The following is a 22,321-nucleotide window of genomic DNA, read 5'->3' as shown; positions in this document are numbered from 1 at the left end:
CCCTGGCCCTGATTTCGAGAGGTATTTAAAACCAGTGATTTAAAAATACCCTTTTTTCATTTCTATTCATGTTTTCAGATCACTAAGTCAGAGGCAGCAAATGATTTTGAGCTCTGCCTGCAGGTTTCTCTGCATTTGAGGGTTTGGGCTGGGGGTGAGAACAGCCACATCTCAGCTCATCCTGAGCTCCTCCTGCTCCTTTACTGTGGTGAAGACACCTGATGCTGTGGGGAAGAAATCAGTGGCCTGGCTGATCTCCTCTCATTTATTTTCCAGCCCTTCTGGGTGCCAGGTGCCAGTTCTGGACACAGCTGAGCCATGTCCTCATGGATTTGCATCATCCCAGCTTTGGGCCACGATGCCTCATGTCCAGGCAGTTGGAAAATGCCCTTTTTGTCTATTTACTCCTGGATGTGTTCATATTTTTCTTTCCTAAGCCATGTTTCTAAGCTCTACAGTGTATTTCTAACTGCCCAGCATCCTCCCAGGTTTGTGCACTGCAGGGAATGATGGTCTCCCTCCTCTCCCCACCCCTTCCCCCTGTCCCTCACCTCCTGTGTGCTGCTGTGAATATTCCAGCCCCTGCTGGGGCTGTTTTTCCTCCTCAGAGCTGTGTTGTAGGCTGAGTTTTGCCCTTTCACCTCTGAAAGAACCCAGAGAGTCCCTGGTGATGATGGAGTGCAGCTTGTTGAAGGAAAATGCTTCAGGAATTGAGGGAAGTTGGTGTTCCCTGTCCCTGCTCAGCCCCCCAAGCTTTGCCCCCTCAGCACCCCCAGGAGGGGAGCAGATGCTCAGCAGGTCTTCAGGCTCTTCCTGTATCCTCATCCAGGACTCTGAGCTCCTGCTTTTCTCTCTTCCCACTCCCATCTCCCTCCTGCACCCTCTCCATGGGCTCTCTCCCTCTCTTTCTGCTAGACTCCCTCACTGGCCCTGCCTTTCAAAGAACAGCTTTGCAGAAGGTAAAATAAACGTTTAGCACAGCCAAGGCTTTGTGTCCTCGGCTGCAGAAACAGTCACAGTCAGAAAGGTGTTGGGTTTTTTTGCTGCATCCTGCAGAGGCTTCCCCTTATAAAGGGTTTAATGTTCTCCAGGAACACCAAACACAGAGATCTGAACCTGCTGAGCAAATCCATCTCCTGGAGGAAGAATCTGCTGGATGCTGATGTGTTAGTGAGGGAAATGTTAGGAATATTCACTGGATGAGATCCCAGTGGAACGAGCCCCCCAAGGGGCTTTTCAGGACTGTGTGAGGTAGAAAACTCAATCCCACAGGTATTGCAGGACCTACAGGACAGCAGGAGCACGGGGAGGGTTTGCTGAGCAGGAATCTTCCTACCACATTAGTGTAACTGGCTTCACCCAAACAGCTGGAATTCGGCTGGATTAGGACAAGGTGGCAAATTCCAGCATCAAAAGCAAACCTGGGGGGGAGAGGAAAAACGAACTGAAGGCTCTTTCTCTATTTCTTTCTCACAGCTGATTAACCAAAATAAATGGTAGGAAATGAGCTCCCACCCTTAAAATGTCTCTGCTTGCCTGTGGATGCTCTCAGGATATCGGGAAGTGTGTGATCCCCACGATGAGCACTTCCCCTGAGGGGCTCTGCGGGATCTTCTGAGCGATCCCAAGCCCCTGAGCAGGTGGTTGTATCTGCCAGGAGCACAAGAGATGTGCTTTCAGCGGCAGATGCAGACAGCACCGCATTCATCTCCCCTCTCTTATCACCCAGCGTGTTTGTGTCTGGGGTGCTACAAGTGCCTCTTCTTATCTCCGCAGTCCCTCTGCAGCCTCGCAGGGAAATTCCTGCCTCGGTGTTGCTCCTGCTGAAAGCTTAGCGGAAAATAGGGGATAATGGGCACTAAGTGTGTCGGGAGGTTCTTTCTTTGCTGTAAAAGGGGTGGACTGAGGCAGAGAGGAATTTTTAAGCCTTTCCCTCTCCCCACCCAGCCAGCCCCGGCAGCACCAGCCAGGATTTTGTGCCGCTGCTCCTCTTGCAGCACGTGTGCGATGCTGGAGAAGCTGCTGTTTTCCACCCTCTGTTTTCCATCCTCTGCCTCCAGCCCGTCCCTCCCTGTTCCTGAGGCTGTGGGGGTTGCTCAGCAGGCTGCTGACAGCTCTCGGATCCATCCTCCACGTCCCACGGCCAAGTTCACACCCCAGGCCTCCCGGCCGGGCCAATTTTTGTGTCTCCACCTGGAGAGTTGGGTTTGGCCCCTGAGTAATTCCGTGGAACATCTGCAGTGCTGGCTGGTCCCCGTGCCAGCAGCTCACCCACTTGCAGGGTCTGGCTCCTCTCCACTCCCCGGGGCTGGATTTCTCCAGGCAGGACCGTGTCCCAGGATGTCACATGCTGCCCGGGCTCAGCTTCGTGCCTTCCTTTGATGTGCTTGGACTGGAGATGAAGCCAACCCTAAAACTGATTGCTTTATTTATATTTTGAAGACTTAAAATTCGGAAAGTTCTCCACAGCTGCTTTCCAGGAGCTGCTGGCGAAGACCTGAGATCTAAAACCGATTTTTTTCCCTCCCCTCAATTTATTTTTAAGACTTAAAATTCTAAAACTTCTCGACAGCTGCTTTCCAGGAGTCACTGGCAGAGCCCTTCCAAGATCCTTGCAGCTTTCTGTTCACTCCAAACGCTTCAGATTCAGCGGCTGAAGGCTCTTCTCCCCTTTTAAGACCTGAGATTTCATGAGCTCGCAGTGTGATTATTCGGAACGAGGAGCTAATTACCTGTGTCGTTATTCCGAGTCGCTAATCACCAGCACGATTAGCGGGAGCGGTGACAGCGATGCTGTATCATCTCTCCCGGCCTCTTCCCGGGCAGCGGGAACCAGTTTGTCTGCTTTGGGAGCGGAAAACCCGACTGGCAGAGGTTTAATGATGTGATTAGACTCGCAGGAAGCTGCTGACGCCTGTGCCACCAAAGCCAAGACCAGGAGATGCTCCATCCCAGCTCTCTGCTGTCGTGTAGGGAGGTTAATCAGAGACTCGGGGGATGAAGATTGGCGTTTGTTTATTTTTTTAATCCCTCTTTGGTTGCTGTGACAATATTTTTGGTTTGAGACCAGCGTGGATAAAGGACTTGTAAGAGTTTCATTAGTTCATAATGTTCACTGACCCCAGTGGTTACTTGAGAGCTGACTGTGCCTCTTCTGTGGCTTGGGGGGCTCTTGAATTGCCCTGAAGTGGCTCTTTCAGTGCATATTTACACTGAGATTTATTTTCCTCCTCCACCCACCACGGTGATAAGCAACAACCATCCATTTTCCCTTGACATTAAGCACCGACCCCTCTCGAGAAGACAAATGTGACACACTGAGCTCCGCTGGCTGCCCTGTGGTTTCCAGGATGGATGTCCTGCCTTTGGATCCTGTTTGTTCCATGATAGATACTGTCACAGAGGAGCTGGAAGGCAGCACAGTCACCCCCCAGCACCTCGTGCTGCTGAGCTGGGCAGGAGCACTGACCTTTCAGCTCCTCTTGCCCAGCTGGACACGCTGGAAGATGAACAATTCGAGGGCTTTGGGGGCTTTTTGGGTGATGGGAGCCAGGGATGAGAGTGGGTGAACCATAAAATCATGGAATGGTTTGGGTTGGAAGGGACTTTAAAGCTCATCTTGTTCATGGGCAGGGACACCTTCCACTAGCCCAGGTTGCTCCAACCTGGCCTTGGACACTTGCAGGGTTGGGGCAGCCACAGCTTCTCTGGGCAACCTGTGCCAGGGCCTCCCCACCCTCACAATAAACACATTCCAGGGTTGGCCAGAGGATGGAAGACCAGCTAGGAAGAAATTCCTGCATATTTCTGCTCAGGTTTCCTTTCTGGTGATTTGGGAGATTTTTACAAGTCAGTGACATAAATAGGAATTATGCTGAATAGAAGAGGGAACTTATTTACTGCTCCCAAACATTCCCAGGGGACTTTCTGTGTTTTCATTTTCAGCTGGCAGGAAAACTTCAGTTGAAATATTTTCAGATTAAATATGGCATTTTGATATAATTCCCCTCCCCCTCCTCTCCCCTTCCTTTGAATGTGTTCTGGAATTTTGTTGAAGAACTCTCAAATGGAAAATCTGGGAGCAAAGAGAGACTATTTCAACTCCTGAATGGTGATGAATGTAGGGGAAGAGACACACATTTTTATTAATACATTTCATATAGAAAACAGTTTTTTTAACAAGTTCCAGCTTCACCAAACTTCTCTCCCATCTCCTGGAGACAGGAGAAGGAAGAAGTGGTGCATCCTTTTGCCAGGAAGACCCTACATCAAGACCCTCCAGTATTCAACCTGGATGATTTTGCTGCAGCTCTGTACCCTCAGAAGGAATTCAGTGAGCAGGGACTCAGGGTATTGTCTTCTGGAAATTACCTTCCCACCAAGATGATCAGAGGGCTGGAGCAGCTCTTCTGGGAGGAAAGGCTGGGAGAGCTGGGATTGTTCAGCCTGGAGAAGAGAAGCTTTGGGATGATCCAGTTATGGCCTTTTAGTGCCTGAAGGGAGCCTAAAAGAAAGAAAGATGTAGAGAGACTGTTTACAAATGCTGGAGTGACAGGACAAGAGGGAATGCCTTCCCACTGACAGAAGGCAGGTTAGATGGGATATTGGGAAGGAATTGTTTGCTGTGAGGGTGGTGAGGCCCTGGCACAGGTTGCCCAGAGAAGCTGTGGCTGCCCCTGTGTCCCTGGAAATGTCCAAGGCACAGGTTGAACGGGACTCAAAAAAACCTGGGATCGTGGAAAGTCTCCCTGTCCATGGCAGGGGGTGGAACAAGATGATCCTTAAGGTCCCTTCCAACCAAAATAATTCTGTGATTCTGCCAAACCTGCCAGTTCCAGGGAGCAGGAGGGGGCAGTTCCCCACTGGTGGCTTGTGAGACCTGTGTGTGTCTGTACAGAAACTGCTGAAGGTTTTCAGCTTCTCCCAGTTCCCCCCTCACCTTCCCACACATTTAAGGTACAGGCCATTCACCTGAGGGTTGGACTCAATGATCCTTGTGGGTCCCTTCCAACTCAGGATATTCTGTGATTCTGAAACATAAAGTTGTGATTAAAGGGACGAGTCCTGGGGAGTTTTACTTTCCTTAGGCAGGATCGGAGCTGGCAGAGGATGAAAAGCTTTGCAAGGGAAGCTCTTCTTTCCCTGCTCCTGAGGGGTGAGGGAGCAGTGCCATGGCTCATCTGCTGTCCTTCCTGCCCACGGGGGTCCTCCAGGAAACTTCCTACCAGGTGTTGCCTCCTCCTCTGGGAAGTTTGTGGTGCCGTGAGCCTGTAACACATTAAACGTGGCCCCTCCACGCCTGGAAATTCAAATGCATGTTGTCACCTCGTGCTGTCTGATCTCCTTCCTGCTGCTCCAGGGGGAAATCAACACTCAGAGAAGGTCCATGGCCCCAACCAGCAGGCACTGAAGCAGAAATGAGAACATCAGAAAGGGAGGTGGAGAAGAGTGCCCAGACTGACGCGTGCAGGGTCCCGAACGGCCTGGCAGGGATGTGCTGAATGCCAAGGAGGAGCTGCCGGTTCAGAGCCGTGTTTTCACTTCCTCTGTTCCAAGGATGGGGTCATGGGCTGTCCTGTCAGGTGGGGGACAGGAAAGGGGAGTCAGGAGACTGGGATGTGCTGCCAACATCGAGACAAGGGCTCAGCTGATGGCAGCTCTCCCATCAGTGGCTCTGCCGTGTGGTCGGTGCTGAGCCAAGTTCTCCTCCCAGTCCCTTCTCCCGGGTCAGACAGTGCTGCCAAACGAAGCAAAAGTGTCACCTCTGGAGGACAAAGTGTAGACTGGGAATGTAAAGCTGTGTCTGGCATTTGGAGCTCCTTTTCCCCCCAGTCCTTCCTCCCATCTCCTGCTCCTTGCTGGCTTCAGAGAACATTTGTGTGTTGATTACATGAGATTTTAGTCAAAATCTGTGGTTAACTACAAGTTTACAACAATTATCAGATAACTGACGACATCATCATCGAATGAGTGAGGTTCTGGAGTACCTGAGGGACAGAATCCTGATCCCATTTTACCCAGAGAGGTGAAGCCTCTGTGAGAGTCACTCCGGTGTGTGCCCAAAGGGAGGGACTGCAGAGGCTGGCTCAGAGCTCTATAAATGGCATGTACATCTTCACTTGGGGCATCAGAAACTTCCCAGAGGTGACAGGAATTAGCTTGGGGAAAGCCCCAGAGTGAGTTGTCTTGGCTGGGGGCTGTGCTTTTGTCTCAGCATCATTTCAAGCTGGGCAGCAGGATGTACTTGGACGTGATTATTGCAATGGTTGGATGAACCTTCCTTTCTGAATTCCCTGTACAGCCCTGTGCTAATAATTTGATACCAGATACTTGCTTTCCATGTGATTTTAGCAAATAGCAGGATCATTTTTACCCTCAACACAGAGAATCTGAGCTGCTTCGCCTCGACCCCAGAGCACCCAGCCTCACTCACAGCTCCTGTTTCTCACAGACATCTTAAGCCTGGGAAAAATGAAAGGCTGTCATGGAAGAGCAGATCTCTTCACAGGAGTGCTGATATCTCTGTGACTTAATCTTGTGCTTCCAGGGGAAATTCTGCTGCTGAGAGAGACGGATTTTAGCGCTGAGGATAATAATTGGTGTTGTGTGACTGGCTGTGCACCAGGATCTCCTTGCAATGGCTGTGGTGTGGCCACGGGGCACAAGAAACGTGTGCACAGGGCAGTTTGCAGGTTCTTTCGTGATGTGAGAGGCAGGGAAACAATCTTTCAGGTTCTTTCAGGGTGAGAGAGGCAGAGAAACAAAGTTGGTTTAGCTCCTGTCAAGTCGTACTTTGTCGGCTGTCGCTTGCTGTGGTTTCCACTCACTGCTGTCGACTTCACAAGCTTCATGAACACAACCTGAGAGGCTGAAGGAGGGCTGTGTGTTTTCCATGACCTCTGGTGACAGGTGCTTTCCTCTCTCTTGCCTCTCCGCAGTGAATTTGCCAAAGAACGGGAGCGGGTGGAGAACCGCCGAGCTTTCCTGAAGCTCCGCCGGCAGCAGCAGATCGAGCGGGAGCTCAACGGGTACCTGGAGTGGATCTTCAAAGCAGGTAAGGCCAGAGATCTCCTCACCTCAGTCTCATGGCCAGTAGAGTCTGGTGGTGAGAGAGGACAAAGCCCCAGCAGCAGTCCTGGGTGTGGTTGGACACGGAGGGAACACAAGGCTGGAGAGGGCCCAGCCAGTGCTGGATTTTTGGGGGGATTCTTTCTGAGAGCTCCCACTACAGTTGTTGCAGAAGATAATTTCAGTTATTTCTGAGCACTCCCACTAAAGTTGTTGCAGAAGATCTCGGTTTGGTTAAGCAAGACTAAAGGAGCTGAGCCAACTTCCTTTATTGCTGAGATCAAAGCAATTGTCTTAATACAGCATAATATAAAAAGTGATACAGTGCCCAAAGTCTCCACGGTGGGGAAACTGTTTCTCTCTCTGAGTCATTTCTATTTTATTTACTTTCCAGCACAGCTGCTTTACAAACCTTTCTTGCTGGGATGGTAAAATACACCCCAGTGTCATTTTTATGAGCCACGGAGCTCACTTGCATGAAACTCCCCCCAGCACATATTAACACTGCTTTATAACCATTATATCTGAACATTGCACTTTATTGCAAGCCCTGAGCAACTTTAACAAGGACCCAGACACACCCATTTAACAAAAAATAGCCTGCTTTGCTTTTCCTTTGATTGCCAATAATCTTTCTGCATTATACAGTAGCTTATATTGATCATATAAGCTACTCATATAAGTCCTCATATAACCACTGTGCAATTCTTTCATGCAGCATCAAGGAAACTGGGGGGTAATTTCCTCCTTGCTTGCTTTGATGAGAAGCTGAAACACCTGAGTAAAGTGAAAACCCCTTTTGAAAGAATGATGGAGAGAAAAAGAAGTGGTGGTTTCTCAAAGAGGCTGTGAGGTGCCTTTGTGGACAGACCAGCTCCTTCCTTGCCCTTTACAAACGGGAAGGCTGAGGGCCAGAGTTACACAGTGACTCACCTGCCATCAGCTGATAGACCTGGCAGAGCTCAGAAAACATGGCCTGGCACCGTGTTCGAACCATACCATCACTCCTGGCCATGCCATCACTCATCCTGCTGATGCCAGGGGCCTGCTGGGCTAAAATGTGCTTGTGTGGCCACAGCAACTCACTGCAGCATCAGCTGCACGAGCCAGGGACAAACCAGAGCATCCTGGGGCTGTTCTAGATGGCCCTTGTTTGCAGTTACAGCCTCTGTTTTATGTGCACAGCCTGGGTGAAGAGCATTTTCACCTGGTCCTGCTGCTTTGCTTCTTCTTCCTCCTCTGAGGGGCTCGTTGTACCCAGGGAATGGGGCTCTGCCCTGCTGTGGGTCCTGGTACCCTCCTGAGGGCAGTGATCACAGAATCACAGAATGTGCTGAGCTGGGAGGGACCCACAGGGATCATCCAGTCCAACCCTCAGCCCTGCACAGACCCATCCCCAAGGGTCACCCCCTGTGCCCCAGAGGAGCATCCAAACCCTCCTGGAGCTCTGGCAGCCTTGGGGCTGTGCCCACTGCCCTGGGGAGCCTGGGCAGTGCCAACCAGCCTCTGGGGGAAGAACCTTTTCCTGAGATCCAACCTGACCCTGCCCTGACACAGCTCCAGCCATTCCCTGGGTGCTGTCCCTTCCCTGGGTGCTGTCCCTGGTCCTCCCAGAGCAGAGCTCAGTCCCTGCCCCTCCTCTTCCCCTCCCCAGGAAGCTGGAACTGCCCTGAGCTCTCCCCTCAGTCTCCTCTTCTCCAGCTGAACACCCCAAGTGCCCTCAGTGTCCTCCCACGGCTTCAAATCAAGGCCCTTCCCACCCTCGTTCCCTCCTTTGGACACTCTCTAATGGCTCAATATCTTCCTTATTTTGTATATTCACCCCAAACTGCCCCAATGTTGAGGTGAGGCCACCCCAGGGCAGAGCAGAGCAGGACAATCCCCTCCCTGGTGCCCCCCAGGACAGGCTTTGCCCTCCTGGCTGCCAGGGCACTGCTGACTCAGGGCCAACTGGCCACTGACCACGACCCCCAGGGCCCTTTCCCAGCACTGCTTTCCAACCTCTCATTCCCACTCTGTCCATATATCCAGGGCTGCCCCATCCCAGGGGCAGAATCCAGCACTTCCCTTGTTGAACTTCCCAGGGTTGGTGATTCCCAGCCCTCTGGTTTGCCAGGTCTCTCTGCAGATCTGGGCATGAGCTCTGACAACCCAGCCAGAGGGGAAAACTGAAGCTTTCAAATGTAAAAGAGGACGAAGTAGCCGCTGTTTATGTGGTGGCTCAAGCCCATTATTTCCTGCACAAAGTGACAATTGAGTGCCAGTTTTAGTGTCAGGCTTCTATTCCCTGGGACTGTTCAGCAGCAACTGCTCCCAGCCAGGCAGCCACTCCTCATTCTGGGATTCTACAGGAATCAGAAAAAGAATTTCTGATTTCACTTTCCTTTCCATTTATAATTTGTCTTCTCATTGTTTTCAGCGACCTCAAATTCAAATTAATGAGTGGTTTGTGCAGTGGCTGGAGCAGAGTGCACTGTGGTTCTTGGTTTAATGCCATCTTACTTCAAGGCTCCTGTGATTTTTGGTCTCTGAATTCTGGTTTCCCATCTTTAAAATAAAGAGGACAACTCCCTTACAGGGACAGAGCTTTCATTTAGGTGCCTGTTTTGCCAAGAAGAGCCACGCAGGGATCATCATGCAGATATCATCAGCTGAACCTGAGTTAAAGTTGAGCTGGAAAAGTTATAAAATGTACAATCAATCCCTGCTCCAGCTTTGCATCCCCGTGGGAATGGCTGGCTCTTCTATTTCTGTGTTGCCAGGGCTGAATAAATGCCACACCAACACGGAGTAAAACTGCTGTAAAATGCACATCTTTTGATTTAGTTTAATAACACAAGATCCAGAAGGTTTTGTAGAACAGGGAAGTGTGTGCAAAAGAGCTGAATCAGGGAATAATAAAAATACTGTGTAAAGGCATTGTTGAAAATACAATAGGAATATAAAAAAGCTTCCTAGTACAGCTGAATAATAACAGTAATTAAAATCAGCTTAGCAGTGTTAATAAAATCTTTGAATACCAAATGCAGTGTGAAGGCAAAGCAGAACAGGGAGTGGAGTGTTTAGAATTCAGGCTCTGAAATTTGGGACTGTGCTGTTGACAGGGATTTCCCAGCTCTGTTCTGAAGGCCGGGATTTCAGCTGGGAAATGATTGGGAATTTTCAAACTGGACCGTTGTTCTTCCTTGTCCAGGACTGTGGTGGAGGAAGAAGGACAGAAATCTCCTGGCCCAGCCCCAGGCAGGGAGATGCAGTAAAGGAAAGAGCAAAAGTCTTGGTGTTCTGCTCTGAGGGAACTCTGGAGGGTTTTCTTATTATTCGTGTGAATATCTAATGGGTTTTAAATCCTTCCCATCCTCGACTCTTGTAGCAAAGAGTTCCACATGTTAACAGCTGGTTTGATTTGAAAACATAAACCAAGCCACCAAACTGTGTCCTGCCCTCAGTTTAAATCCTTTCTGCAGTGAGAGGAAGAGCTCAGGAGTGCACTTTGTGCTTCTTTTAATTACTTTTCTTTCTTTCATTTCCCTCTACCTTGTGTCCTCTTATTTTCTCTGCTCCAGAGCACACAGAACCAATCAGCTCCATCCCTTCTCTTCCCATGGAAGGTTCACCAGGCTTCTAATACTTATAAGAACCTTTCTGAGCATTTTGGTTGCTTGTTTTTTCTCGTTTATTTTCGATGCAAGGTGGGAAGAGTGAAAAGCTGCATTCCAGTGGTTTATCAAATGGCATCTCAATACTTAGATTGTTTCTGCTCTGTAATATTTGACATATCCTGAGCAGTTGCTGGAGCTGGAAAGGCATTTTCCTTGGCCTTGGTAGTACTCAAGTTTTTACCCCAAGGGCTGTAACTGGTTTAAGACCAAGTATGTGAGTGACTAAAATCACTCCATCTCTACACTACCTCCTGTTGGTCAACAAGGATTTTAATTTAACATCATGTTTATCATTTATTGACCACTCTGAAGTGTCTTTAATGTTTCTCACAGCCTTCTCTGTAATTTGAATTATATTATCACAGAATCACAGACTGGTTTGGGTCAGAAGCTCCATCCAACCTTGGACACTTCCAGGGCTGGGGAAGCCACAGCTTCTCTGGGCAACCTGTGCTGGGGCCTCCCCACCCTCACAAGGGAAAATTCATCCCAATATCTCATCTAAATCTACCCTCCTTCAGTTTAAAGGCAATTGTGCCTTTCAGAGGAATTAAACAGAGGTGAAGCCAAGCCATGTAATCCATGCAAATGATTTTGCCACCACTTTCTCCAATAAACTCCTCAAACCTGTAACATCCATCAGGCTGTCATGCTGCATTTCCAACCAGAAGTTCTGTGCACAGACTAAAGAGCTTATAAGCCCACAAATATTCTTTTGAAGATGTTTCTCTTATCTTACAAGGACATGCATCAGTTTGAAAATGCTCTGCTCAGAAGTCTTTCAGTTCAGGGCTAATCAAGTCGTGTGTCTTTTGCATTTTAATTCTTTCCAGCTCTTTCCCCCAGCACTGATTCAGAGGGTTTCCCTTCTCCTGGAGTAACAGGCTGTGGGAATGGTTTCACCTCTCTCTCCCAGCCCACTGTAACTTCACTGCTGTCCCTTGACATGATAAAGCTTTATGAATTTTCAGGTTTCTTGGGAAGAAACAGAGCAACAAGTCCTTTGATCCAGGTGGGAAAAGCCACCTACACCAACGAGACACGTGTGTGAGATGGCAAAGAAGGATAATTGCCAGAAAGACAGATTAGATTTCCCCATGAGAGTGTGGCAGCTTCTTCTAAGGGCTGTATTTTTATTAATTTTTTTTTCTATTTACCAACTCTGACAGTTAAAGTCAGTTTTTCTTCCTTTTTTTTTTCCTGACTTCTGTTGAACTGAGTTATCTGAGCCCACAATGTCCTCTCTCCCCATGCCAAAGGGAAGAGAAGGGGCACCACGTTTCTCTGCTGCTCTGCCTGTATTGTTCACCTTCCAGTTCCTCAGTGCCAGGTTTGTCTTTATTTCCAGTCCTTCCAGTACTTAATGACCAGCAATTCCTGACACTGCTGAGACACCTCTCGCTCTGATATCCTGGTGAAACCTTTGTCTGGAGGCTCCAAGTGGCTGATCTGACACCATCTCTTTGTGGAATATTTCTTCTAATGTAGAGTCACTGGTCTGGGAGGTTTTTTGGGCATTCCAATTATCCTCTTCCAGGCTTGGTGATGACTAAAGGCAAATTCTGATCCTCTGTGTGGTTAAACCCCCTCCTAGAAATGTTGAGTGTCCTGCTGAGCTGGCTTTTTAGCAGGCCTAAAACCCACAAGAAGCTCTTCCAGGGTGGATGTGTTCCTTGGGATTCCCAGAGGATTCAAGGCACACAGGAGTGATTGTGAAAAGAGAGAACTGGGGAGCAGTGGGGGTGGAGAGCTGGGATTGAGGGAATTTCATTGGTGGAACCTGGGACTGCAAAGGGAACAGTAAAACTGAGCCCAGCTGAGATGTGTCCATGGATGGAGATGTGTCTGTGGATGATGTGTCCATGGATGATGTGTCCATGGATGATGTGTCCATGGATGGAGATGTGTCCATGGATGATGTGTCCATGGATGATGTGTCTATGGATGATGTGTCCATGGATGGAGATGTGTCTATGGATGGAGATGAATCCTGGATGGAGATGTGTCCATGGATGATGTGCCCATGGGAGGAGATGTGTTTATGAATAGAGATGTGTCCATGGATGGAGATGTGTCCGTGGAGGGAGATGAGTTTTGGATGGAGATGTGTCCATGGATGGAGATGTGTTTATGGATGGAGATGTTTCCGTGGATGGAGATGTTTCCATGGATGGAGATGTGTCCATGGATGGAGATGTGTCCATGGATGGGGATGTGTTTGGGCACCAACCTGTCCTTTGTGGGTGAGGATCCATTGACACCAGCAGCCCTTGGGAAGGGGTGTCCATGTCCAAGCCATCCCTTCCTCGTGGTTTAGGACAGTCATACTCACTGGTAATTGCTTTTTATTTCCTTCCAACATTTTTAGCCCCAAACATCAGTACAGCTTTTCTCTGGGCCAGACTTTTGAAGGGGTGCTGGTTTGACACAGAAGTCTCTTGAACTGTCTACAAAAGCCCATTTTACTTTTCTGACCCATCCTAAGAAGCCTCAAAAAGCACCTGATTTGTCTTGTGGGTTTTTGGAAGGATTTTATACCTTTTTAAAGCGCAGTTTTTAGCTCACCTGACGTTTTTAACCCTCTCTCAGCTCTTCTTTCCTCTATGTCTCTCATGCTCTAGTTTGCACTTTCTTATTTCTTCTTGCCTTTCCAGCCTCCCTCAGTCCTTGGATATTATTTTTCAGGCTTCTCAATTTACTGTCTTATTAATGTATCATTCACTCTCTCTCCCAGATGATTAATAAAGAGATTATATAAGGCTTGTGTGGCTTATATAGGCTTATATAAGGCTGATCCCTCTAGTATTCTTCTAGACAGCTCTCAGCTACACACTTTGATGTTTGGCCTGTGGTTTGTTTGTGTTTATTCTCTATATTTTTTTTAGTTACCCTTCAATCTAGACCGGCTTAAATGGACTTTAAAGCAAAATTTTGTGGGAGCACAGCATCAGATGTTTTAGTCAAATTATATCCGTGCCAAGCACATGGAGGATTTTGTCATTTATAACAATAGAAGGAAGTGTACAGATCACCAGCTTCCAACTCGATGTTTTGTTTGCTTTGGGTTGTCCTTTAGAAAATCCTCACATAGTTTTTCCAGCAGCAAGTTAAAATCTGTGGTTCTGAGTGTTTCTCCAGTGCTGGCACAGCGTGGTGTGTTCCGCAAACTGCCTTGGGTGATGACATTTGCACTGGGAAACCTCAGGAAACTTGGTTGTCTTTCACTCAGATAAAAATCATTCAGTTTTGGGAGGTTGGTTTTTACAGTGTTTTATGATTTTTTTTTTTACTTTAGGGAAGTATAAAGTTGTATTTTGGAGATCACACATGAGTGGAAAGCAGGGATGGTGTTCCTGCACTGCACAGCCTGAACTGTGCTGAGCAGAGCTCCCCCCTGGGACCTTGTGGGTTTTACCTGGGCAAAGATTTGACGTGGTGGCTTTCTGGTGACACTGTGTCTCCTGAGATGTGGCACTGCTGACATGCAGCAGCTGGCCCTGCTTGTCTCACCCTGTGCCACAAGAGATCTGTTACCCTTGGGCTGAGTCCTGGTCCTGCTGATGGAGACAGAAGAGCAGCAACGGGTGTGGAGCATCTCTCACTTCTCAAACGGTGTCTCCCATGTGACAGGACATGAGGGACCACCCTGTGGCTTTCTTGGGTCTGAAGGAAGGTTCTTGGCGTCCAGAAGTCCCTTGTGGATGATAGTTGGGTGGAGAAACTGGACTGGGTGGGTGGTTGTGAAGAGGAATATCATGCAGGAAGAGCTGCATCTCCCAGTGGTTTGTCTGACATCCTTCCCCTGAGCAAGAGGGGCACAGTGTTCTGAGCCATCCTCTCCTCCCCAGGCTGGGTGTAACTGGGTGATACAAAGGGGTAAGGCAGGTGGCAGCTGGTTTTAGAGCAGGGATGTGATAAACCTGAGGTTGAACCTTGCTGTTTTATCTTTTCCAGAGGAGGTCATGCTGGCGGAGGAAGACAAGAACGCAGAAGAGAAATCTCCTCTGGACGGTAGGTCCCTTTGCTGTGCCGTTTTCCTCCTGTGATACGTGAGAGGTTCAGCTGCTGGACAGTGCCACGGCCTTCCACTGTGCCCAGGAGGGTGTGAGGAACACACTCTTGCATGCCCTTGGCAGAGATGGGGCTGCAGAGTCCCTTCGCCCGTATCGGGTGCTTTCGAGGTTGCAGGTGGATGATGAGCAGTCCTGTGACACCGCCCTGGGGTGGGGATCTGCCCTTGGGGTCGGTCCCTACGCTGCCTGTGGGACCACAGGGACACCCGTCAGCCTGTCCAAGCGGGGCTGGCCGTGTCCCACCCCCAGGCCGTGGCGGGGATTAGGCTGCAGAGCGGATGCCAGAGGAGGAACGCGCTGACCAGGAGAAGGCAGGGCTCCAAACCGAGGTTTTCCAAACGGATTTGACAAAGAGACTAAGACCCCTGTTAGCTGTAAGCAGTAAGACATAACAGGGTGTGGTGATCCTACCTTCCAACGTGCGACCCAGGCTGGAGGGACCGAGCCGAGCGAGGCCACAGGACCTGCCCTCCCTGTGCCTCCGAGAGCGATGAGCTCGTAGGAACGCGCCAGCCAGTCAAAGTTCAGTTAAAGATTCTTCCCTCTCCCTTTTCTGACCATCTTTCGTCCTCCCATGTCTCCTCCTCCTTTCCCCTCCCCCTCCCTCTTCCCTCCTCTTTTTTTTTCTCCTCCCATTCACTGTCAGGGAGGGCCGCCTCGGAAGGGCCGATCCACCAAGGCACGGCACCGGCAGAGACTAGCAGCGGCAGCAGCTACAACAGTGAGTGGATTGCAAATCACCAGGGGCTCAGGCGGCACAGCGGGGCAGCCTCACCCCACAGCCCCCCGTGCCCAGGTCACCGGGGGTGTCTCCCGGGTGGTTTTGCACCCTGTGCTCCCTGTGCTCCTTCGGGGCGGCGGGCGCCCGGCTGCTGGTCCGCCTTGGCCAGCCTGGTGACCTGCACCTGGGGAGGACTCGGGGATGGATGGAAGAGCTGGGGCTGCAGGAGGTCAGGGTTCGAGGTGTGCCTGGCCAGTCTTCGTGTGTGTGTGTGGGTCGTGTGCGCTGGGGGAGTTCGTCCAGCACGTGGGTGCAGCTCTTAGCCCTGAGCGTCTGGAAGGGTAGCCCGGAAAGCTGAGTGGTGTGAGCAAACTAGAGGTGGGGACAAGCCAAGACCCAGGGATATTAAGGCTCCTTCTATCCTGCTAAACTAAAGGAGCCCGGCAACATTCCCAGCCTTGAAGCAACTGGTGTGGAGCAGCCCATGTCTATGCTGGTAAATCCTCTCACAGTCTCCAAAACAGAGGGCTGTTGCATCCAGGGTGCCTGTAGAGATGGCACACTGCTAAACACAAGTAGGAGTTATCTGGGGGAGAAGATAAAGAAGCTGCTCAATTCATGCCAGGGAGTGTTGTAAAATTTTACTCCCAGGTTACATTCCAGTGCTGGGAATGGCCTGGATATGCTGGAGTGTACTGGGACAGATGGAGCCTGGAGGACCCAAAAGCTGGTATTGCTGGGACTGAGGATTCAGCCTAGAGCTGGGTGGGGAAGAAAGGTGCAAAAGTGGTTATTTGCCAAAAAAACCCCCTGGATCCAGATCACAGGCTCAGAGCATCCTCTTCTCCTGGAGCCTCTCCGAACCCAGGTGATGCTCTGGGTGTTTGGAAGCGACCAAAGAACCAACCCTTGCCTTGGCCGTGCAGGAAGCAGCACATCCATTTCTGTGTCAGGGAAATCCGTGTGAAGAGTGAGGGGATCTTCTCTAGGAGACTCCAGTGGCTCAGAGTGTGTGGGTTTGCTGTGTGTGCCTTCTGACCAGTCTGTATCACCACACCGTGGGGTGTCTTACTGCTGCTAGAAAATGGTGCTTAGTTACTGTATGTCTTGAACCTGTTACCAAACTGTATCAACGTATCTTTTTCTGCCAGTTCTCGAGGTTCTGCAGGTAGGTGGTCATGGGACCGGCGTCCTCACAGTTCCTGCCTCACCCCTCGTGCACTGGCTGGACAGTGCAGAGCTCTCCCAGCCTTTTAGGCTGCCGGTCTCTTTCCCTGTCGGAATAAAACACTGTAGGGATGTCTGCCCTCCCCACAAAAGATGCTGTTGGGAGAAGCGTGTCTTCAAAGAATCACAGCAGCCCCAGAGGGCAGGGACTGTACACTGGGTGCTATTAAGAGGCTGCTCCCTGATTTGTGGCAGTTGCTTCTCTCGGAGCGTTTCTGCTCCTCCAGGCACTGCTCGGTGCTTAAACGGAGCCCGTGAATGCTGACTCCTTAATGGTGCCCACTGTAAACAGCATTAATGGCTTTAATGGATGGAAGCACTCATCTCCTCACCCACTGGGGCTCACAAAGATCCAGTGACCCTGGCCAGCCTTTCTGCTGTGCTAAAAGCTCCAGCAGCTGCAGTGACTCCCCCACCCTCCTGCATCTGCTGGGGGCAGCGGGAGCGCCCAGCCCCGTTCCTGGCAGACCTTCAAGATCTGGAAGGTCAAACAGCTAAAGGACCCCGACACCGAAGCACTGGGCCCTGCAAGGTTGTAGGTTGTCCGGTTTGCTCCGGCTTTCCCTTGTGTGAGAGCTCTAAGCTGGCATTGGGAAGGAAATGCTGGCCCTGGAGAGCGAAGGGAGGGGGAGAGAGAATCCACTCTGCATCCTCACGGGGCATTTTCTCTTTAATTTGCACACAGTGTTGAAAAGAGCCGCAATAAAGAAGAGCAAAAACGACCTGATTCATGCAGAAGAAGGTGAGGACCATTTCACAGACATTTGCTCCGTTGGTGAGTACCGGCTTCGCTCTGCCCCAGGTTCAGATCTCCACCCAAACCTGTCCATGCCATCTTTCCTCTGAGAGGCTCCTTTGCTCCAGAAGCTGCGGTTTCAAGAAGGAGAAGTCCCCTCGACTTCCCAAAGCAAAGGGCTCCGTGGCTTCACCCTCTGCCCTGCGCTGCCTGGCTCAGCTCTTGCATGCTGCACCTTTCCAAGAGCCCTGCCCGGCGCTGGGAGAATCCCTGCTCTGCCACCCATCCCGGGATTCTGCTTGGAGCACGCTTGTTCATGCTAATGAACCCCAAATCTGTCCAAGGACACTGCTAAGGCTCTTTGTTGGAGGAACTGGACACAGTCCCATCTGCCACCGATGCACAGGGGTGGGTTTGCAGCCCTTGCTGTGTGAGTTATTACTGGGAAACGCTGGGCAGTGGCCCCAATTCCCTCATTTTTGCCTTAGGAGAAGATCTTAAAGAAATTCTCTACGTTTTTCAAGCCAGATGTGGAGATACACACCAGTGTGCACCCAGTCACCCCCACACCTCCAGTGCATCCTGCCCTGTGCAGCATGTGGAGTCTTCAGCTCTGCAGACCAGGACTACCAGACTGCTGCCTGTCCTGCAGTTCCCAGAGCTGATTCCCTCCTGAGACACAGCCAGGTGGAGAGGCAGGAGGCAGGTCTGGGGCTGGCAGGGCTTGGCAGGCTCTGAGCCCACAGCCCCCAGCTCAGGGAGCTGTTTGGACACCAGCAGAGATGCCTCTCAGCCCGGGGCTGCTCCTCCCTGGCTGGGGGCACATCTCCTGCCTGCTCTGCACTTGGGTATTTTGCTTCTCCCTGGCCCTGTTGTTTGAGTCTGGACATGGTTTTGCTGCTGGAGCAGCAGATGTTCTCATTATCTTCCAAAGAAATATCCTGGCAGCCCAGTTCCCACCAAGCAGCAAATCCTGGGAGCACAAGAGCAGCGGCACAAACAGTTCATTTCAGAGTCTGTGTCTGCAGAGTTCTGAAAGCACGAGTGCCTCAACTGCCCTTTGGAAAGTTGGCATTAAGGTTTTAAGGGATTAGAGCTGCTGCTGGGATTTTTTTTTTTCCCCTTTAAACCAAGACCTGGTTGCAGGAATTGAATGTTGCTTGGCATGTTCCTGACACCATCACCCACGGTCCCCCAGGCTGCAGGTTTTGTGCCTAAACTGCTGACACTCCTGTGAGAGTCTTGTTGCTGAAAGAGGGCAAAAATGCAGCCCCTGTGTGCATTTTTGGGTTGGTTCGGTTATTTTTTTTCCCCCAGGATCCCTGCATGGATAACAAGGAAGGGTCATTTTTGGAACAGTTGTCTGTGGTTGCAATAATTACGAGCTCTTTGCATTCCCATCCAAGTCCCTCCAGGCTCTGGGCACCCATGCCACGCCAACAGATCTTGGAATTCAGGCATTTCAGGTGGCAACGGATGACGGAGCATCTGGGCTCGTGAATAATCTGCTGCAGAGCTGGGAACTGTCTCAGGAGCATATGGCAGGGAAAATAACAGCAGTGCTTCACCCACTTGGGAAAAGTGTTTTTGATTTTGATCCATGGAACGAGACAGAGAAGGAGAGATGGATGAAGCAGCTCCTTCACGGGCTCCTGAAGAGGCTGAGGCTCTGCAGAACACAAACAATCACAGCACGTGGGCAATTAGGCATAAAGAATATGTTTTTTGAGCAAAGGGGTTTCTTGGCTGGTTTTCTGCGATGTCTTCTGGTGGGAGCAGAAGGAGGGTGGAAGAACCAGCAGCATCATTCTTGAGTGCCAGGGGAAGGTGCAGACCAGGGGGAGAGGCTTTGACAGGGCTCTCACTGCCCGTTGGCTCTTGAATTCCAACACAAGCACCTCAAGGAGCCTCATAATTGCATTATAAAGCTCTGTAGTGCTGAACACTTCCCAATGTGTCCTCTGGAGCTGTTCTTAGCATTTGTTCTTTTCTCTCCTCCCAACTCTCAGCCTCTCATTCCACACTAATAAGTGTGCAGCTGCTCTCTCTGCCTTCCCACCCTCCACACTGTCCCAGACACAGGACACTTGTCTGGATTCCCAGACAGCAAAGCCCAGAGAAGTGGATATTTTCTATGTTAGATCAGCTTAAATACAAAGTGGTTTTCTCCTCTGAAAGATCAGTGGAGGAGATGAGACTATTCCCTTGCAAATCTGGGAGTACAGAGTGGCATGAATATCTGAGAGCTCTCTACCTGCTAAGCAGTGCAGCCTAAATCCTAAACTGGAGCTCTTTTTGTTGTCTTAGAGCAATGGAGGAGCACTGTGATTTATTTTTTAAACTGCCAAAGGCAGGATTAGCAAACTAACAGAACAGCACATCAAGCTTTTCTGCAAGGACTTTGTTCAGAGCCTGGCCAAGGGCAGCTCTATGTGTTGGTGGGTGGCCAGAAATGGGCCATGGAGTGGAGAGCTCATGTTCCACTGGGCTCACGTTCCATCACGCTCCTGTGGAGCTGTGAGGCTTGGAGAACCTGCTGCTGTCACATCTGGATGCTTCATCCTTTCTATGGGTGTTGTGTTTGATGTTATTGCAGCACGAAACAGGGTGAGATTCCCGCCCCTTCCAAATGCTGAAATGTAGGTGCTCACACCCCAAGATTTGGCTGCTGCAGCCAGAACACTTTGTTCCTGTAGCTCAGCCATCTCCATGTAAATCATCTGCTTGGTCCAAGGCAGGCCCATGTGTCCTGCTCAGCCCTTCCTGCAGGGATGCTCCATCCCACGATGGGGAAGGGCAATAGTGTATTATCCTGCCACAAATCAGCTTGAAAAAAGGTCCTGAGGGCCAGCAGAGCGTGACACAACTAGTGGACAGCAACAATCATGATTTTCCCTGCTTGCAACAGCATCTGTGGCAGTTGCAGAGGAACCCCAATGGCTCCATGTGTTTACTCCTAACCTGTGCTGATTTCTCCTGCTCAGCACTGGCCAGAGGTTGCCCTTTCATCCTTCATTTGAACAGCAGAAAGAATTTCTTCCATCAGCTTCCTATTGTTCAAACATTTGGCTCTTTCCAGGGTTTCAGACCGGAGTGGAAATACATCTGGTTTAGGCAGAATTGGTACAAATGAGTAGCTGCACCCAAAATCTGATGCAGGGAGGCAGATTGAGGCCTCTGCTCAGGAAATACAAGCAGCTGGAGAATGAAATAAGGAGACTTCATTCCATTCAGCAGTAAGGGCTGGTCCTTGGAGCAGGAGAAATAGGGACCAGCTTTCCTGCTGCCAGGTCCCAGCTCCATGAGGACGTGCTCCACACCACGGGCAGAACCATCACTGTGCCCGGTGCTTCCTGTCCTTCCAGCCCGAGTGATGAGTTTAACTGGGGCAGTCAGGATTGTTCCAAAGGTTTGGAAGCCCAGTTTCTTTAGATGGCGGAGCTGGGCACTGATTCATTGACTCATGAAGTTTTAAAACCCCAGCCTTCATCCCTCATGGCACCATCCCAAGCCAGATGCCCTCGCTCAGCCCGTGGCCAGCGTGCCCAGCTTTCTGCTCAGCCGCGTTCCCGGTGCTTGGCAGAGGCTCTGTGTGCCCAGGAGATGCCCTCCAGCCTTTTGCCTGCCAGGGTGGGGTGTGGTGACTCTTCTCTCTGTCCCAGGGTCTCCTTTCGCCCGCGCCAGTTTGAAGAGCGGGAAGAACGAGAGCTCGTCCTACTTCAGGAGGAAAGAGAAGATGTTCCGGTTCTTCATCCGGCGCATGGTGAAGGCTCAGAGCTTCTACTGGATTGTCCTGTGTGTGGTGGCCCTCAACACCCTCTGTGTGGCCATGGTGCACTATGACCAGCCTGAGAAGCTCACCACTGCCCTCTGTGAGTACTGGAAGCTCCACCTTTCCCCTGAGGAAATCCACATTTTTGGTGCTCGCGCACCCCCCCGGGAGCTCTGGGGTTCAGCTTCCCAAGGGTCACCTCAGCACAGGCTCAGGAATGCTTTAGTCAGTGGTTCTAGTAATTCATAAGTCACAGAATCATGGAATTATTTTGGTTGGAAGGGATCTTAAAGATCATCTCATTCCAACTCATGGGCAGGGACACCTTCCACCAGCCCAGGTTGCTCCAAGCCCCGTCCAGCCTGGCCTTGGACACTTCCAGGGATCCAGGGGCAGCCACAGCTTCTCTGGGCAACCTGTGCCAGGGCCTCACCAACCTCCCAGGGAAGAATTCCTTTCCAATATCCCATCTGACCCTGCCCTCTGGCAGTGGGAAGCCATTCCCCCTTGTCCTGTCACTCCAGGCCCTTGCAAATTGTCTCTCTCCATCTTTCTTTAGGATCCCTTGAGGTCCTGGAAAGCCACAAATAGGTCACCCCAAAGCTTCTCTTCTCCAGGCTGAACAATCCCAATTCTCTCTCAAATCATGTTTCCAGTCATTCAATCACACAATTCAGAAGAGATCCCCCAGGGCAGGGTGTTGGTTTGAGATGGGAACGATATCCCAAAGGTTATTTCAAACTTCAGCTTCAACCAGATGTAAATCCTGCAGGAAGAAGGATTTGTTCTGTGTCAGACAGAAAGGAGGGGGAGGTTTTTTTTTTCCCTGGGGAAAGGCAGGTTGCTCTGCCCAACCTGTGTCTGCCCAGAGAACTGCAAATTGCTGCCACTTTGATCTGTTCCAGGGGTGGTTCCTGTTGGGGACACAAAGCTCTGCCAGCTCTGGTGTCCCTGGGACAGCACCACATGTGAGACAAAAACCTCTGTCTGTGCTCATACAACCCCACACTAATTCCCCACGGTTCAGTGATGACTGGCATGGTCTTTAAAAGGTTACAACTTTAC

The 22,321-nt window shown here is 50.5% G+C and overlaps 1 protein-coding gene across 1 annotated transcript in view; it reads left to right on the top strand.

The window, feature by feature from the left end:
• LOC115307565 (voltage-dependent N-type calcium channel subunit alpha-1B-like) overlaps positions 1-22,321 on the top strand; it is an 82,225-nt gene that overhangs the window by 40,699 nt on the left and 19,205 nt on the right. The window contains exons 6-10 of the mRNA XM_029960601.1: positions 6,939-7,054; positions 14,682-14,738; positions 15,447-15,521; positions 17,434-17,490; positions 21,147-21,356. Coding sequence (XP_029816461.1) covers positions 6,939-7,054; positions 14,682-14,738; positions 15,447-15,521; positions 17,434-17,490; positions 21,147-21,356 — 515 coding nt within the window. The remainder of the gene's footprint in view (positions 1-6,938; positions 7,055-14,681; positions 14,739-15,446; positions 15,522-17,433; positions 17,491-21,146; positions 21,357-22,321) is intronic.

This window comes from Manacus vitellinus, unplaced genomic scaffold (assembly GCF_001715985.3).
Source record: "Manacus vitellinus isolate BGI_N305 unplaced genomic scaffold, ASM171598v3 scaffold_27_pilon, whole genome shotgun sequence".
Lineage (NCBI taxonomy): Eukaryota > Metazoa > Chordata > Aves > Passeriformes > Pipridae > Manacus > Manacus vitellinus.
Note: the sequence above shows the minus strand (reverse complement) of the source record. Positions and strands in the feature narration are given on the sequence as shown.